This window comes from Leuresthes tenuis, unplaced genomic scaffold (genome assembly GCF_036924035.1).
Source record: "Leuresthes tenuis unplaced genomic scaffold, fLeuTen1.0.hap1 SCAF_2, whole genome shotgun sequence".
NCBI classification, from domain to species: Eukaryota; Metazoa; Chordata; class Actinopteri; order Atheriniformes; family Atherinopsidae; genus Leuresthes; species Leuresthes tenuis.
Window position 1 is genome coordinate 2,428,812 of NW_027325356.1, and position 17,775 is coordinate 2,446,586.

At 48.7% G+C, this 17,775-nt stretch overlaps 2 protein-coding genes across 2 annotated transcripts in view; one reads left to right on the plus strand and one right to left on the minus strand.

The window, feature by feature from the left end:
• LOC140301404 (ankyrin repeat and BTB/POZ domain-containing protein 2-like) overlaps positions 1 to 15,930 on the plus strand; it is a 29,411-nt gene extending 13,481 nt beyond the window's left edge. Inside the window, exons 2-17 of the mRNA XM_072379823.1 lie at positions 472 to 621; positions 2,763 to 2,967; positions 3,045 to 3,197; positions 4,590 to 4,755; positions 4,856 to 4,945; positions 5,023 to 5,124; positions 6,531 to 6,612; positions 7,943 to 8,078; positions 8,161 to 8,405; positions 10,439 to 10,617; positions 12,658 to 12,763; positions 12,840 to 12,942; positions 14,056 to 14,128; positions 14,208 to 14,276; positions 14,361 to 14,474; positions 15,549 to 15,930. Of these exons, the coding sequence (XP_072235924.1) occupies positions 472 to 621; positions 2,763 to 2,967; positions 3,045 to 3,197; positions 4,590 to 4,755; positions 4,856 to 4,945; positions 5,023 to 5,124; positions 6,531 to 6,612; positions 7,943 to 8,078; positions 8,161 to 8,405; positions 10,439 to 10,617; positions 12,658 to 12,763; positions 12,840 to 12,942; positions 14,056 to 14,128; positions 14,208 to 14,276; positions 14,361 to 14,474; positions 15,549 to 15,761 (2,186 nt within the window). The 3' untranslated portion in view covers positions 15,762 to 15,930. The remainder of the gene's footprint in view (positions 1 to 471; positions 622 to 2,762; positions 2,968 to 3,044; positions 3,198 to 4,589; positions 4,756 to 4,855; positions 4,946 to 5,022; positions 5,125 to 6,530; positions 6,613 to 7,942; positions 8,079 to 8,160; positions 8,406 to 10,438; positions 10,618 to 12,657; positions 12,764 to 12,839; positions 12,943 to 14,055; positions 14,129 to 14,207; positions 14,277 to 14,360; positions 14,475 to 15,548) is intronic.
• The window catches only part of LOC140301408 (serine/threonine-protein kinase BRSK2-like), a 181,510-nt gene continuing 169,673 nt past the window's right edge, over positions 5,939 to 17,775 (minus strand). The window contains exon 22 of the transcript XR_011914911.1: positions 5,939 to 6,009. The gene's annotated coding sequence lies outside the window, so the exon portion shown is untranslated. The remainder of the gene's footprint in view (positions 6,010 to 17,775) is intronic.

Consider the following 17,775-nt stretch of genomic DNA (forward strand, 5'->3'; position numbering starts at 1 on the left):
TGTCTGGTTTCTCACTGCTGGGGAAGGCTGTGATCGACTCACCTGCAGCTGGACATCTACGGCTGCATTATCTGGACCATCAAGAGTCAGCAAATACTGAACCGAATGGGTCACAATGGACAGGGACCTCATGTTTATTATGTTTATGCATTTATCAGACACTTTTATCCAAAGCAACTTAAAAATAGGCAGATAGGGTAAGGGGGCCTTGCCTAAGGACCCCTACTGGAGGTAATACCTTTCATGCAGGGGATTTGAACCCAGGTCTCCCACATGAAAGGTGGCAATCTTACCCTAGTAAGTCCATGGTACTTTCAGTAGTTTTGAGGGTGTTACATAACAAAAACGATGAAGAGCCCATCGAAACAGCTGAAAATCAGGCCGGATGCTCAAAACAACTGAAGCTCTCTTATCTTACGTGTTTGCTACCTTCACATATTTGAAGTTTAATGGCTGTGTCTGTGCGTTCAGGTGAACTGTCGCTGCCGGCCCACGTCAGCCCCTACACGAAGGCTCCCGAGGAGCCAGAGGAGAGCAGGGAGAACGCTTACATGCAGCTGGAGCTGCGGACACTGGAACAGGCGCTGCTCGCCACCTGCGTGGGCAGCATCTCTGAGCTCAGTAAGTGTGTCACAGACAGCTCCTGTGTTTGGTGTGTTTGTTTAAACTGGGACTGGTGTTGGGCTCCTGGGACACGCCGTTAGTCCCTGCCAGCTCCCCCCCCCCCCCGTTACATCACAACGCATGGCTTGTATCCAGAAAACAAAGGCACCTTCACACCCTGCAGGCCTCTACACTTCATTATCCTGTCCAGTAATGGAAGAACAGAAACTTCCCTGTTTGGACACATTTATGGACCATCTGTGGACGGGTTTAATACATCATACTCTCATTATTTGACTGTAAATGGACATTTTTTTTCATATTTCCTTCTTTTTTTACTCAACATGAGATTATAAGATGTAAAAACCTTTGCGTTACAGAAAATATCTGAAAGTTATGTTCACTAAAGGCACTTTAAACGACAGAATGATGCTGATAAACTCCCATTTAAACATTTAAAAAGCAGCTAGCAACACCTGATAAGTTGACTTAACCACACACCCATGAGAAACCTTTGGAAAGTAATGCTGCGGTGCTAATTTGTCCCTCTACAGCTCATCTGTTTCAGTGATGCGAAGCCTTAAAAATATGCTCCTTTAACCCTCTGAGGTCTATGATCATGCAGCCGGATCAGATTGCATGACATCATTGCGGCGTCATAGAAAACAAACTAGGTCACCTGGAGCACTGTCATCAACTTTATTCAAAGGTGCAGATTTGAAACTATCTCCTAGTTTTTATTTGACTTTGATACACCACCTAAAACCGGAGATATGATGGTTTCAATTTGGTCGTAAAAAAATATTTATCCGATCGTTAAAAAAGGGGCGGGGCTTGCATTTCTTTCCATATCTTCGTCATTTTTTGTGATTTTAGAAAACGGGAAAAAGTGGTCGAATCTGTTAATACTACTCTACATAACCAATGTACCGGAGACATCTTACATCTGTCACGGGATGCGGGGAGCGCCAAAAATCGCTGAACCGGAAGCCAACCGCGGTAGTTAGCGGCGGACGTTTTTGAGGAGAAGAAAGAAGACAGAAGAAGAACATTACTTTATTTAAATTTTACATTTATTTGTTCATATTTGCAACCTATGTTACCCTTTTCAAGTTCCAAAACAGTTCATTGAGCGTGTTTGTGTTTTTTATTGTAATAAATAGTATGTTTTTTTGTGTCTTTTATTGTAATAAATAGTTTTTTTTAATTCGGATTTGATCATTTCTGTGTATTTTTGGGCTCAATGTGTTAATAAAGTAAGTCAAAGTGAAAAAATAACTATTAGATAGATAGATAGATGAAGTTGTGTTGAAAAAAAAAAGATACCAAGCATGGGTATGCCAAACAATTTTTTGTGGTATATAAAAGCAAAAGTATTGAAAAACGACCAAAATGGGCTCAGACCCCAGAGGGTTAAGGAGGAGGTCACAGGTGAGTTTCTCGGTCAGATCCACCCGGGTGCATAGTTTCTGTGCTCCGTCCCCTCAGAGGATGGCATCTTTAGTACTGTGCAAAGGTTTCCTCTGTCTTGAAGGACATCCCAAAGCTCTTCTTTGGCTGTTGGACTTTTATTTGAAGCTCTTCAGAAAGCTTGAAGAATGATTGCTCAAGACCACTTTAAAAGATTACAGATTACTCAAAGTCGGGCTGCTTAAGAGCAAAATGCATCGAAATGAGGCGGACTGAGACTTTCCGTTGTCTCCTGTCTGTGCCAGTTTGGCTCTGCTTCCTTCTTGACTCCCAAACAGAGCAAACAGAGCTGAGCTAAGCCAAACCAGCCTGTTGTGCTGTGACAGAGGTACAGATTGGTTCTTTTGTTCTTAGTTCTGAGGAATGACGGCGCTTTTTCTTTTGCTTTTCACGTTATTGTTGAAGGAGTTTGGTAAAAAATGAGGTGAGATTTCTTTATGTTGTTGTCTTAAACTGAATTTACTGAACTTAAGACTGATGATGGGCTGCAGGAGCTCATTTGGTCTGTCTTGGGAGTGGAGAAAGACGAGGAATAACTTTCTCTCGGGTCAGTGATTGGTTGGGAAACACATCTGATTAAACATATGAACAAACACACATTCATTAACCTAAATGGTGACTCTCTGGGAGCCCTGAACGGTTTGGGAACCTGCAGAAACTGCTGGATGTTAATTGTTCCTGTCCTGCAGGTGATCTGGTTTCCAGAGCGATGCACCAGACGCAGCGCCGGCGTAGCTCAGCTCCCTCCATCAGCACTCGCTCGGCCAATCAGCCCTCAGTTTCTTGGGCCCCCGATGCTCTTCGCACCCTCTACTACTTCCTGTCCAGCCCACAGATGGAGTCCCTGGAGAATCCCAACCTGGAGCCTCCGGCCATGACCCTGAGCAGAGAGAGGTGTGTGTCTGGATGTGTGCACAAACACGGTCTGAAGGTTATCTCTGCCCTCATCTCTTCTGTTAATCTCCATCCAGGCCGTTCCTGCTCCTCCCTCCTCTGATGGAGTGGATCCGGGTTGCCGTGGTGCACGCTGAACATCGCTGCAGCCTATTGGTGGACAGTGATGATGTCAGACAGACGGCTCGACAGCTCCTCCCAGGACTGGACTGCGAGCCCAGACAGCTGAGGTAGGATACCAGCAGACAGCTGAGTTAGGATACCAGCAGACAGCTGAGGTAGGATACCAGCAGACAGCTGAGGTAAGATATCAGCAGACAGCTGAGGTAGGATACCAGCAGACAGCTGAGTTAGGATACCAGCAGACGGCTGAGGTAAGATACCAGCAGACAGCTGAGGTAGGATACCAGCAGACGGCTGAGGTAGGATACCAGCAGACGGCTGAGGTAGGATACCAGCAGACGGCTGAGGTAGGATACCAGCAGACGGCTAAGGTAGGATACCAGCAGACGGCTGAGGTAGGATACCAGCAGACGGCTGAGGTAGGATACCAGCAGACGGCTGAGGTAGGATACCAGCAGACGGCTGAGGTAGGATACCAGCAGACAGCTGAGGTAAGATACCAGCAGACGGCTGAGGTAGGATACCAGCAGACGGCTGAGGTAGGATACCAGCAGACGGCTAAGGTAGGATACCAGCAGACGGCTGAGGTAGGATACCAGCAGACGGCTGAGTTAGGATACCAGCAGACAGCTGAGGTAAGATACCAGCAGACAGCTGAGGTAGGATACCAGCAGACAGCTGAGGTAAGATACCAGCAGACAGCTGAGGTAGGATACCAGCAGACAGCTGAGGTAGGATACTAGCAGACAGCTGAGGTAGGATACCAGCAGACAGCTGAGGTAAGATACCAGCAGACAGCTGAGGTAGGATACCAGCAGACAGCTGAGGTAGGATACTAGCAGACAGCTGAGGTAGGATACCAGCAGACAGCTGAGGTAGGATACCAGCAGACAGCTGAGGTAAGATACCAGCAGACAGCTGAGGTAGGATACCAGCAGACAGCTGAGGTAGGATACCAGCAGACAGCTGAGGTCACTCGGCCTGTTTGGACCACGCAGAACACTGCAGGAACTCATCCTGAGCACCAGCCCGATGGAGTGGCTGTCGGCATGAAATCAGACTCTAAATCTTAACGCCAAAGATATTAAACAACAACAGAAGTCTTGCTGAGTTCCTTAAAAATCCCGACAAGGACGCAGGTCTGAATTTATCTTAAAGGAATGAAGCTCAGACCCAGTTTACCACTTAACTAACTCTGTTCCAACCGTTTATGCAGGAGACCTCTCCCTGGTCGGTAAGACCGGCTCAGACCTGCAAGGCTGTCACTGAAAATGAAGCGATTTCACCAGGTTCTGCCTCAGTGAGTGAAAGTTAGCAGACGACCTCATTATTTTAGTGTGAGAACAGTTAGAGTTAGTTCAGAGTTAGCTGGAGGACGACTGTACGAACATCACGGCCATGAGGCTGCTTCTGTGAGGAAAACATCAAAATACGTGTTTTTAGGGGCTAAACAGCTGTTGGAGGGGGGCTTAGCAAATATTCCCGCCTTGTTTCTGTAGGTCCGAGTGCTGTTTCCAGTCCTTCAAATGTTTGGATGCAGAAGCTGCCGCTGCCAAGTTCCTGCTGGATTTGGGCTTCAGGATGCTCTCGTGTGGCCGAGCTGATCTGGTCCAGCAGGCGGCGCTGCTTCTGGGACCTGAAGGTGTGAACACCGCAGACGACCAGGTGAGGACTGGTCGATCACAAGCTTTTCCTTCTCCTTCTCCTTCTCTCTTCACGCCTGCTTTCGCTGCCACAAAGTATGAAATGAAGTATTTTGCTGCAGGGAATGACCCCCCTGATGCACGCCTCTGCAGCAGGCGACGAGGCTCTGGTGCAGATGCTCATAGAGGCGGGGGCTCACCTGAACCTGCAGGTAAAAACAGCCCCAGCTGAGTTCCTCTGCATCCCATCTGGGTTTGATGCTCATGTCTCTGAGTGCTTTTCCCTCAGGTCCCTGCCGGCTCCACCAGGCACCCGTCTGTTCACCCGGGGAGTCGGCACTGGGCGGCCCTGACGTTTGCTGTGCTGCACGGTCACCTGTGTGTGGCTCAGGTGAGTTTGATTTTTAAAGTGCAGACTCAGCTTGAATCTTTGGGGTTTCACATCAGGAATTTCAGCTCGTATATAATAACATTTGACTGGAAGTTATTTTGTCTTTAGTTCTGTTAAAGGTCCAAAGTTGATTACATTTTAAGTCTTTAAAGCAGGGTCGGGAACCTATGGCTCGCGAGCCAGGTGTGGCTCTTTTGATGACTGCATCTGGCTCGCAGATAAAACAAAATATTCTCACTTGTTTTATCCATCCATTGATTTTTCATGTCCTGTTCAGGGCTGCAGGAGCATTATTTTAATTGGATGATACTGGACTACGTTGGCAGCGTAAAACAGGTAAACGCCCCCTTTTGAATCAGTCTGCTCGGTCGTTAGCTCAAAGCTAACACTTCGATGAAGAAAAAAAGATGACGAGTATCGTACATTTCAGGCCGAATGGACTGAAGAATTCGCCTTTGTGGAGAGAGCAAATTCTGCGGTGTGTCTAATTTGCAAAGACAAAATTACATCGATGAAACGGTCGAATGTAAAGCGGCACTTCGACACGCGCCATGCTACCTTTGCATCAAAATACCCGGCAGGAGACAGCAGAAAGAAAGCGAGCCAAGAGCTACTGAGCAGGGTACAAGCTAGAGCTACTGAGCAGGGTACAAGCTAGAGCTACTGAGCAGGGTACAAGCTAGAGCTACTGAGCAGGGTACAAGCTAGAGCTACTGAGCAGGGTACAAGCTAGAGCTACTGAGCAGGGTACAAGCTAGAGCTACTGAGCAGGGTACAAGCTAGAGCTACTGAGCTACTAAAATATATTATATGGCTCTCATTGAAATAAATTTCCAAATGTTTTGCTTTCATGGCTCTCTTAGTCAAAAAGGTTCCCGACCCCTGCTTTAAAGTATAACTTTAAAGGAGACGTCGTTCTCTGTTTTCTGATCAAACCCTTGTGATAATCAAGCATTTCGTAACATCTTTGTGGTAAACGACCCTGAACCAAAGCTGCCGTCCAGCAGATGAACTGTTACCTTGCAGCACTCACCTGTGTGTGGCTCAGGTGAGTGCTGCAAGCACACGCCACATGGCAGAAATGTTGATTTTTAAAGTGCAGACTCAGCTTAAATCTTTGGGGTTTCAGCTCGTATATAATAACATTTGACTGGAAGTTATTTGTCTTTAGTTCTGTTAAAGGTCCGAAGCTGATTACATGTTAAGTCTTTAAAGCATAACTTTAAAGGAGATGTCGTTCTCTGTTTTCTGATCAAACCCTTGTGATAATCAACATCTTTGTGGTAAAGACCCTGAACCAAAGCTGCCGTCCAGCAGCTGAACTGTTCCCACAGGCAGTGGAGTGTGTTAGACTGCAGCAGATGAGTGTGAAAATAGCTGAACAGCCTTATTTCTCATGCTGGCAGCTGCTGCTGGAGGCCGGCGCCGACGTGGAGGCGGGACAGGAGAGCTCAGCGGAGACGCCGCTGCAGTTTGCTGCTGCTGCAGGTATCCTGTTACTGAAAATCTCACCTGAAGCTTCTCAGTCTTTTCTGTCAGAACACAACACAGACTTGGTCAACTTTTAGTTTTGTAGTGAATCAATATGACCGTTAAATGGCTGGCGATATGTCCTGGTCAACAACAGCTCCAGGAGTGAGTGTGTTCAACATGAGCGACATAAGGGCAGATATTAAAGCCCATCACCTCCAACTTAACCTCCCTAAAACTGAGCTGCTGGTCTTCCCAAACCAACCAAACACCACAGCATCTGCATCCAAACTGAATCTCTTGCTCCATCAAAGGTAGCTGGAAACTTGGGTGTCATGATTGACCAACTAACCTTCAAAGATCCCGTTACCTCGGTTACTCGTTCAGCCGCTTTGCATTACTAAACATAAGAAAGATCAGACCATACCTGACCCAACATGCCCCCCAGCTCCTGCTGCAGGCCATGGTCATCTCCCACCTTGACTACTGCAATGTTCTCCTAACTGGTCTCCTAACTGGTCTCCTAACTGGTCTCCTAACTGGTTTCCTAACTGGTCTCCTAACTGGTCTCCTAACTGGTCTCCTAACTGGTTTCCTAACTGGTCTCCTAACTGGTTTCCTAACTGGTTTCCTAACTGGTTTCCTAACTGGTCTCCTAACTGCTCTCCTAACTGGTCTCCTAACTGGTCTCCAGCCTGTGAAACCTCTGCAGATGGTCCAGAACGCGGCGGTGCGTCTGGTCTTGGATCAGCCTAAAAGAACACGCCCCCCCTCTGTTCATTGAGCTCCTCTGGCTGCCCTTAGCCGCCTGCATCAGATCCAAGTCCCTGATGTTAGCTACAAAGAGCTTAATGGAACGGCTCCATCTACTTGAATGCTCTTGCAAAGGCTTCTGTCCCAACTGGGTCCCTCCGTTGGTCCCAGGATTGTCGTCTAGCAGCTCCTACACCACGCCTAAGACAATCCAAACTCTGTTCATGTGTCGTCCCACGATGGTGGAATGACCTACCGAGCGCTACCAGAACAGGGGCGTCCCTGTCTATCTTCAAGAAGCTCCTGAAAACCCAGCTCTTCAGAGAGCATCTCCTATCCCAGCACTTACCTTGTACTTCCCTCCCCCCTCTATCTCTGCACTTTATCTTTCTGCACTTCCTTCTATGCCTGCACCCTATCTCTACTCTGTCCCCTCTGACAGAGTCGGACTCCTGGGTTCCTTCTATGGAGCTTATTGTTAGCTTTTTATGTAGCTGTTATATCTTCATCTTTGGATAAAAGCGTCTGATAAATACAGAAACAGAATGCCAGCATCTGACGAATGACTCCACCAGTGAAATGTCTCCTTCCCCAGGTAACTATGAGATGGTTAGCCTGCTGCTCACACATGGGGCAGACCCTCTGCTCAGAGTGCATCATGGGAATTCGCTGACTTCCCCGCTCTATGAAGACATGAACTGCTTCAGCTATGCGGCAGCACATGGACACAGGTGAGACTCGACCTTATTTCCAGACGGACATGTGTGCATTTGCAGTTTTTTCTTCTTCTAATGGAAACGCTACCATGTGTAGGAACGTACTGAGGAGGCTGCTGCAGCAGCCGCAGCACAGGAGGGAGGACATCCTCTCCCTGGAGGAGATCTTGGCTGAAGGAGTGGAGGAGCAGCCGGCAGAAAGTCCCGCACATCCTGCAGCTCCCGGTCTACCGAACATCCTTCCCAGGCTCTGTAGGGCCAGGATGAAAGCCCTGCAGCAGGCGGCGTACTACAGCGCTGAGCACGGCTACCTGGATGTTACCATGGAGCTCGGAGCCATGGGTGAGCACATCCTGATAAACTGGGGGAAAATCAGCATAACAGAGCTGAACAAATTGCATAAATATGCACCTCAGGAGGTTCTGAATTTGATCGTTTTGTTTGACTTATTATGGGGCTGCACTGTATCTGCTCAGAGCTGCACTGTATCTGCTCAGAGCTGCACTGTATCTGCTCAGAGCTGCACTGTATCTGCTCAGAGCTGCACTGTATCTGCTCAGAGCTGCACTGTATCTGCTCAGAGCTGCACTGTATCTGCTCAGAGCCGCACTGTATCTGCTCAGAGCTGCACTGTATCTGCTCAGGGCTCAGAGCTGCACTGTATCTGCTCAGGGCTCAGAGCTGCACTGTATCTGCTCAGGGCTGCACTGTATCTGCTCAGGGCTCAGAGCTGCACTGTATCTGCTCAGAGCTGCACTGTATCTGCTCAGGGCTCAGAGCTGCACTATATCTGCTCAGAGCTGCACTGTATCTGCTCAGAGCCGCACTGTATCTGCTCAGAGCCGCACTGTATCTGCTCAGAGCCGCACTGTATCTGCTCAGAGCTGCACTGTATCTGCTCAGAGCTGCACTGTATCTGCTCAGGGCCGCACTGTATCTGCTCAGAGCTGCACTGTATCTGCTCAGAGCTGCACTGTATCTGCTCAGAGCTGCACTGTATCTGCTCAGAGCCGCACTGTATCTGCTCAGAGCCGCACTGTATCTGCTCAGAGCTGCACTGTATCTGCTCAGGGCTCAGAGCTGCACTGTATCTGCTCAGGGCTCAGAGCTGCACTGTATCTGCTCAGAGCTGCACTGTATCTGCTCAGAGCTGCACTGTATCTGCTCAGAGCCGCACTGTATCTGCTCAGAGCTGCACTGTATCTGCTCAGGGCTCAGAGCTGCACTGTATCTGCTCAGAGCTGCACTGTATCTGCTCAGAGCCGCACTGTATCTGCTCAGAGCTGCACTGTATCTGCTCAGGGCTCAGAGCTGCACTGTATCTGCTCAGAGCTGCACTGTATCTGCTCAGAGCTGCACTGTATCTGCTCAGGGCTCAGAGCTGCACTGTATCTGCTCAGAGCTGCACTGTATCTGCTCAGAGCTGCACTGTATCTGCTCAGGGCTCAGAGCTGCACTGTATCTGCTCAGGGCTCAGAGCTGCACTGTATCTGCTCAGAGCTGCACTGTATCTGCTCAGAGCTGCACTGTATCTGCTCAGAGCTGCACTGTATCTGCTCAGGGCTCAGAGCTGCACTGTATCTGCTCAGAGCTGCACTGTATCTGCTCAGAGCTGCACTATATCTGCTCAGAGCTGCACTGTATCTGCTCAGAGCCGCACTGTATCTGCTCAGAGCTGGACTGTATCTGCTCAGAGCTGCACTGTATCTGCTCAGAGCTGCACTGTATCTGCTCAGAGCTGCACTGTATCTGCTCAGAGCTGCACTGTATCTGCTCAGAGCTGCACTGTATCTGCTCAGAGCTGCACTGTATCTGCTCAGAGCTGCACTGTATCTGCTCAGGGCCGCACTGTATCTGCTCAGAGCTGCACTGTATCTGCTCAGAGCTGCACTGTATCTGCTCAGAGCTGCACTGTATCTGCTCAGAGCTGCACTGTATCTGCTCAGAGCTGCACTGTATCTGCTCAGAGCTGCACTGTATCTGCTCAGAGCCGCACTGTATCTGCTCAGAGCCGCACTGTATCTGCTCAGAGCTGCACTGTATCTGCTCAGAGCTGCACTGTATCTGCTCAGAGCTGCACTGTATCTGCTCAGAGCTGCACTGTGGTTTGAGCTGCTGGAGCCTTTCTGTGTAAAGTCTGCATGTTCTGACCCTGAAGTGGATTAAGCAGTTTTAGGAAATGGATGGAGTCTCCTGAACCTGCTCTTAAATGGTTTAATGCTGTAAAAACTTATGTCCTATAATGCTTTTTAACAGTACCTCAGACCAATTATGTGTATATAGTTACTACAGCTTGATTTATGCAAGAGCTGCTGAGGGGAAAGTGCTTTCCTCTGGTCTCAAACTTATTCTGAAACTTTGTTCTCTGGGCCCAGGTGTTCCCTGGAGGCTCCACACCTGGCTGGAGTCGCTCCACAGAGCCCAGCAGCTGTGCAGGGACGAGGTCACGGTTTCTCTCCTCACAGAGTTCGCCTCCATCAGGACGGAGGACTACAGCCCCGAGCTGCTCTCCACAGGCATCCCGCTCATGTTCCGCATGCTGGAGACCAGCAAGGTGCAAACCAAGTGTCATAAAGAGAGCGTTTTCAGCTCAGAATACAGAAAACTAGAGTGTTTCAGCTTAAAGAAAAGAAAAGAGCTGCCATTTAAAATGGATCAAATAAAATGAAGGGTACAGTCGAGAAAGAACCTGATTTTCCTGCATGAGTGAAACTGCAGGTGGATTATTCTTCCATCCTGTTAATTCATGTCCAGGGAGGACAACCGACTCTAATGAGAATATAAAAGCATCTTAATATACTTCAAGTAGACAGAAAAGACATCAAAAAAGTCTCACAAACCAGTTTTATTTACACTTAAACATATTGAAAGTCAAACATTTGACTGTTTTTATTAAAACTAAAGATTGTATCTCATCTTGAATCGATTTGAGATAATAAATAAACAATAAATGATCCGTTGCAAAGGTTGGTGATGGTTGAAGAGCTTCTGAGCTCTGAGAGAAAAACTAGCTTTATTTCTACAATAAGAACCGAACTTCACCCTTAACTTTGACATGAAGCTTAAATGAAAGCTCCTCATCAATAATGAAACCCAGGTACTTATAGCTGGTGACTAGTTCTAGAGTCCCCCCCCCCGGGTACTTCTGATTCTCCAAGGGAACAGATGAATTTGAAAAAATCATTAATTTGGATTTTTCAGCATTTAAAACCAGTTTCAGGTTTTTCCAGATGGATCTGCACTGCATTAAAGGCGGACTGTAATCAATTGCAATTGATTATGAGCAACATTAAATGACAGCATCATCCGCATAAAGGTGGTAGGAGACATTTGACACGTTTGCACACAAAATGTGAACAAAATGGGTCCTAAGACTGAGCCTTGAGGTACACCTTTTGTGTGTAGTGAAGCGCTTTGAGTGGTCAGTTAGACTAGAAAAGCGCTATACAAGTACAAGTCCATTTACCATTTACCTCAAGAAAGGTGGAGCTAACACATTGTGTCCCACTGGCCAAATAATCGGCAAACTCTATGGCTGCCACTCAGATAGGAAGCTACCCGTGTTGTGACGGCCACCTCAGTCTCTGCCTTCAGCTTTTCCACCTGCTCTTTTCCTCGTTGGCACACCTGTTTCTGACCACCTGCTCTTTTCCTCGTTAGCACACCTGTCTCTGACCACCTGCTCTTTTCCTCGTTAGCACACCTGTCTCTGACCACCTGCTCTTTTCCTCGTTAGCACACCTGTTTCTGACCACCTGCTCTTTTCCTCGTTAGCACACCTGTCTCTGACCACCTGCTCTTTTCCTCGTTAGCACACCTGTCTCTGACCACCTGCTCCTCCTCGTTAGCACACCTGTCTCTGACCACCTGCTCTTTTCCTCGTTAGCACACCTGTCTCTGACCACCTGCTCTTTTCCTCGTTAGCGCACCTGTCTCTGACCACCTGCTCTTTTCCTCGTTAGCACACCTGTCTTTGACCACCTGCTCTTTTCCTCGTTAGCGCACCTGTCTCTGGCCACCTGCTCTTTTCCTCGTTAGCACACCTGTCTCTGGCCACCTGCTCTTTTCCTCGTTAGCACACCTGTCTCTGGCCACCTGCTCTTTTCCTCGTTAGCACACCTGTCTCTGGCCACCTGCTCTTTTCCTCGTTAGCACACCTGTCTCTGACCACCTGCTCTTTTCCTCGTTAGCGCACCTGTCTCTGGCCACCTGCTCTTTTCCTCGTTAGCACACCTGTCTCTGGCCACCTGCTCTTTTCCTCGTTAGCACACCTGTCTCTGGCCACCTGCTCTTTTCCTCGTTAGCACACCTGTCTCTGACCACCTGCTCTTTTCCTCGTTAGCACACCTGTTTCTGACCACCTGCTCTTTTCCTCGTTAGCACACCTGTCTTTGACCACCTGCTCTTTTCCTCGTTAGCGCACCTGTCTCTGACCACCTGCTCCTCCTCGGCCATCTTTAAACTCCAGTTTGTCCCTGTCAGGTGTTTTTCTGATACCGTAACTTCTCTGGTTTGTCTTTTTATTCATGTTTGGGTAAAGGATCACAGGTAAGTGCTGCGTAGAGCCACTTGTTCACCCTGTGATCTTCTGCAGGACTACGTGGTGACGAAGCGTCTGGCGTCCGTTTTTTCCCACTGCTACGGCTCCTCCCCTGTTCCCGCCGTCCCGCCCTTGGACGTCACTCTGTCCACTCAGCTGGGTAATGCCTCAAGCATCAGTTTCTTGGTTTCTGTGCTGAACGAACACGTGAATGACGACATGCCTCCTGTGCTCAGATATCCATTTCCTGAACAACGAGGAGATGTCTGACGTGACGTTCATGGTGGACGGGCGTCCGTTCTTCGCCCATCGGGTGCTGCTGATGTCGGCCTCTGAAAGGTTCGTATTTATCAGAGCAGAAACTAAACTAACCCACATCACAGAGTACATGTATGAGCAGTTATTTAATCTGAAGGCAGAAAACCGCTAAAAACCTGAAGAAGAGACGATAATCATCAGGTTTATGATTCAGTGGTTGTGGATGCAGATATTTTGACTCTTTCAAGCTGCAGAACACGACAGTTTCCTGCCAACATCACGCTTTACAAACTTAAAGCACAAACTTTACGTGACACCTAAACACTTTACAGCAGGGATGTCAAACTCCGGTCCTCGAGGGCCGCTGTCCTGCAGGTTTTAGATGCTTCCCTGCTTCACCTGAATCAGATCAATGCCTCATTAGCAGACTTGTGCAGAACTTAACAATCTTTTGAAGAGATCCATTTAATCTGAATCAGGTGGGTTGAAGCAGGGAAACATCTAAAACCTGCAGGACAGCGGCCCTCCAGGACCGGAGTTTGACATATGTGCTCTACACGTTATCATTCAGGTTATCAGTGTCTTAAATCAACAGTTTGCTTCGTATCTTTCCCAGAAATGTGACTGTTTAAAGCAGAAATCCTGGAATAAATCCTGGAACAAGAGCTTTGCAGCCTAACCAGGACACATGCTCTCATAGGTGTTGGTTACATCCAAAGTCTCTGCATTAATCTGGTGTTAATGCATGAAGGAAAGTCATCTCTGATGGGATTAAATCTCACATTTACAGAAAGGAAGAAGTAAACTGAATGCAGTTTAAGATCAAATCGATTTGTGTTTGCACAAACTTTACATGGCACCTAAACACTTTACGCGTTATCATTTAAATTATCGGCATAACCTGTGTCTTAAATCAACAGTTTGCTTAGTAGCTTTCCCAGAAATGTGACTGTTTAAAGCAGAAATCCTGGAATAAATCCTGGAATAAATCCTGGAATAAATCCTGGAACAGGAGCTTTGCAGCCTAACCAGGACACATGCTCTCATAGGTGTTGGTTACATCCAAAGTCTCTGCATTAATCTGGTGTTAATGCATGAAGGAAAGTCATCTCTGATGGGATTAAATCTCACATTCACAGAAAGGAAGAAGTAAACTGAATGCAGTTTAAGATCAAATCGGTTTCATCCTGACAGGTTTCGGCGAATGCTCACAGATTCCCCCGACAGCGTGATCCACATCAGTCACATGACCTACGGCACCTTCCAGGTGGGACACCGGCTGCTGTCTTTGTGACTGAGGCGGGGCCCATTAGCTGGCTGGTAATGGAGTGTGTTTGTTCCTCCAGATGATGATGAAGTCGCTGTACTGTGGAGGAACAGAGGGCCTGATGATCTCTGCCTCTGAAGCCATGACGGTAAAGATGTGACCGGCTTCCTTTCCTGCTGGAGGAAATTGTTTGTGGTGGCTTCAGTCCAGATGTTTTGTGATTGCTTTGCAGCTTCTGCCAGTGGCCACCTTTTTCCAGGTCCGAGGTCTGCAGAGAAGCTGCGAGATGACGCTGTCGCAGAGTCTGACTCTGGACAACGCTGTGAGCCTCTACCAGACCGCTAAGGTACGGCAGCGAGAGGAAGCAGCTGTCCAGCATCAACATCTGGGAGTAAAAAGGCGTTTAGATCAGCTTAAAGCTGGAGGTGATGGGTGGAAGCTTTGTTTTATGGTTCACATACTTTTCTAGAGTCTTCTATAAGGGAAAATAGACCTTTAACACCTACCACCTGAGGATGTTTCTGCCCAGAGAGAACTAAAACGGACCAAACCTCTCCTTCATTAATACAGTCCTGCAGCACATCGCATCCCTGTGATGAAATATATAAATATATAAAGTGCTTTTCATGAAATGGTTCAGTTATTTATTTACTCTCTTCCACATTCTCCTGAATTTTCCCTCCAGCTGCATGTTTTATATGTGCAGATGTTTTATTTTTCCAATAAAAGCTCCTAACTGAGACATATTTAAATGTTTCTTGTATAAAAACAATGACAATAAAGTTGGATCCTTTGATATATTACAGTAAAATCAGTGCAGGCAGTGATTAAAGTCCAACATTTAAAGTATTTAAAGGCTGGCAGGAGGACAAAACTACAATCAGCTGACATTTAACACGTAAATAACTGAACATTTAAGCAAACAACAACAGATACAACGTTAACCTGGAGTTTATCACTTTATATTCAGGGTTAAGTTTGAGTTTTAACCCCAGAATGCAGAACCAAATGTGTTTGAAAATAACTTTTAGTTGGTTTGAGAGCGACATTAAAGGACATTTAGATTAATTACAGAACCGCAGCGCTTCTTATAAACTTCTCATTTCAAATGTCAGGTTGACTTTATCGGAGCTTTAGTCAATATAAAAGTGATTTCAGTATTTGTATGAAAATAATTCTCAGTTTTCAAATGTAAACGGACTATTTTAAGCTTGTTTCCTACATACATCACAGGCTATGTGTGAGAAAAGCTTTACTTTGACATAGAGAAGCTTCTGGAAACTACAGATACAAGAATATCTTTTTATTTTTTATCTTATCAGCTCAAATGATCTGTTTTTGTCAGGTTTGGACTAATTAATCAGCGTATAAATGAGCAGTTGTGCTGAATCCGTTTCTCCTTGAATGTTTGGATCTGCAGCACCACGGAGGAGCTGAACTCTGCAGGTTCTGTGAGGGATTCTTCCTGCAGCACATGGACCACTTCCTGGACAGAGAGGACTTCCACCGCCTGCTGCTCTGCCCAGCTGCGAGCACCCAGAACCAGAACCAGGACCCACCGGTCCTCCTGAGGCACCTGGAGGCTTCACTGATCCACAGACTGTACAACCTCCATGCTGCATGTCGAGGTTAGAGGCTGCCAAGCTGGACTTAAACCACACCGGACCCCACAGCTTCCAGTGGAAGAAGGAAGGAAGTGACTCCTATTTATTAGACTTAACTAGTTTTAATCATTAGCTTTTTTTTAACTAACAATCCATTTCTGGTCATGGCTGTTAATTTTGGTTTAATTTACTGTTGTTTGGGACAAACTGAGTAAAAACTTTATTATTAAAATGTGAAGAACAAATACATAAAACAGTATGTCGTGTCTGCTGGTGTTCGGAGCTGAATGAATATCCTGTAACTGTGGTGAGTCCATCTTTTACCACAGGTGTGCCGCTCCTGTACCCACAGGTGTGCCGCTCCTGTACCCTCAGGTGTGCTGCTCCTGTACCCACAGGTGTGCCGCTCCTGTACCTACAGGTGTGCCGCTCCTGTACCCACAGGTGTGCCGGTCCTGTACCCTCAGGTGTGCCGGTCCTGTACCCACAGGTGTGCCGCTCCTGTACCCACAGGTGTGCCGCTCCTGTACCTACAGGTGTGCCGCTCCTGTACCCACAGGTGTGCTGGTCCTGTACCTACAGGTGTGCTGCTCCTGTACCCACAGGTGTGCCGCTCCTGTACCTACAGGTGTGCCGCTCCTGTACCCACAGGTGTGCCGCTCCTGTACCCACAGGTGTGCCGCTCCTGTACCTACAGGTGTGCCGCTCCTGTACCCACAGGTGTGCCGGTCCTGTACCCACAGGTGTGCCGCTCCTGTACCCACAGGTGTGCCGCTCCTGTACCCACAGGTGTGCCGCTCCTGTACCCACAGGTGTGCCGCTCCTGTACCCACAGGTGTGCCGCTCCTGTACCTACAGGTGTGCTGCTCCTGTACCCACAGGTGTGCCGCTCCTGTACCCACAGGTGTGCTGCTCCTGTACCCACAGGTGTGCCGGTCCTGTACCCACAGGTGTGATGCTCCTGTACCCACAGGTGTGATGCTCCTGTACCCACAGGTGTGCCGCTCCTGTACCCACAGGTGTGCCGCTCCTGTACCTACAGGTGTGCCGGTCCTGTACCCTCAGGTGTGCCGGTCCTGTACCTACAGGTGTGCCGCTCCTGTACCCTCAGGTGTGCTGCTCCTGTACCCACAGGTGTGCCGCTCCTGTACCCACAGGTGTGCCGCTCCTGTACCCTCAGGTGTGCTGCTCCTGTACCCACAGGTGTGCCGCTCCTGTACCTACAGGTGTGCCGCTCCTGTACCCACAGGTGTGCCGGTCCTGTACCCACAGGTGTGCCGCTCCTGTACCCACAGGTGTGCCGCTCCTGTACCTACAGGTGTGCCGCTCCTGTACCCACAGGTGTGCTGGTCCTGTACCCACAGGTGTGCCGCTCCTGTACCCACAGGTGTGCCGCTCCTGTACCCACAGGTGTCCCGCTCCTGTACCCACAGGTGTGCCGCTCCTGTACCTACAGGTGTGCTGCTCCTGTACCCACAGGTGTGCCGCTCCTGTACCCACAGGTGTGCTGCTCCTGTACCCACAGGTGTGCTGCTCCTGTACCCACAGGTGTGCCGGTCCTGTACCCACAGGTGTGATGCTCCTGTACCCACAGGTGTGATGCTCCTGTACCCACAGGTGTGCCGCTCCTGTACCCACAGGTGTGCCGCTCCTGTACCTACAGGTGTGCCGGTCCTGTACCCACAGGTGTGCCGGTCCTGTACCCACAGGTGTGATGCTCCTGTACCCACAGGTGTGCCGCTCCTGTACCCACAGGTGTGCTGGTCCTGTACCCACAGGTGTGCTGCTCCTGTACCTACAGGTCTGCCGCTCCTGTACCCACAGGTGTGCTGCTCCTGTACCCACAGGTGTGCCGCTCCTGTACCCGCAGGTGTGCCGCTCCTGTACCCGCAGGTGTGCCGCTCCTGTACCTGCAGGTGTGCCGCTCCTGTACCTGCAGGTGTGCCGCTCCTGTACCTGCAGGTGTGCCGCTCCTGTACCCGCAGGTGTGCCGCTCCTGTACCTGCAGGTGTGCTGCTCCTGTACCTACAGGTGTGCCGGTCC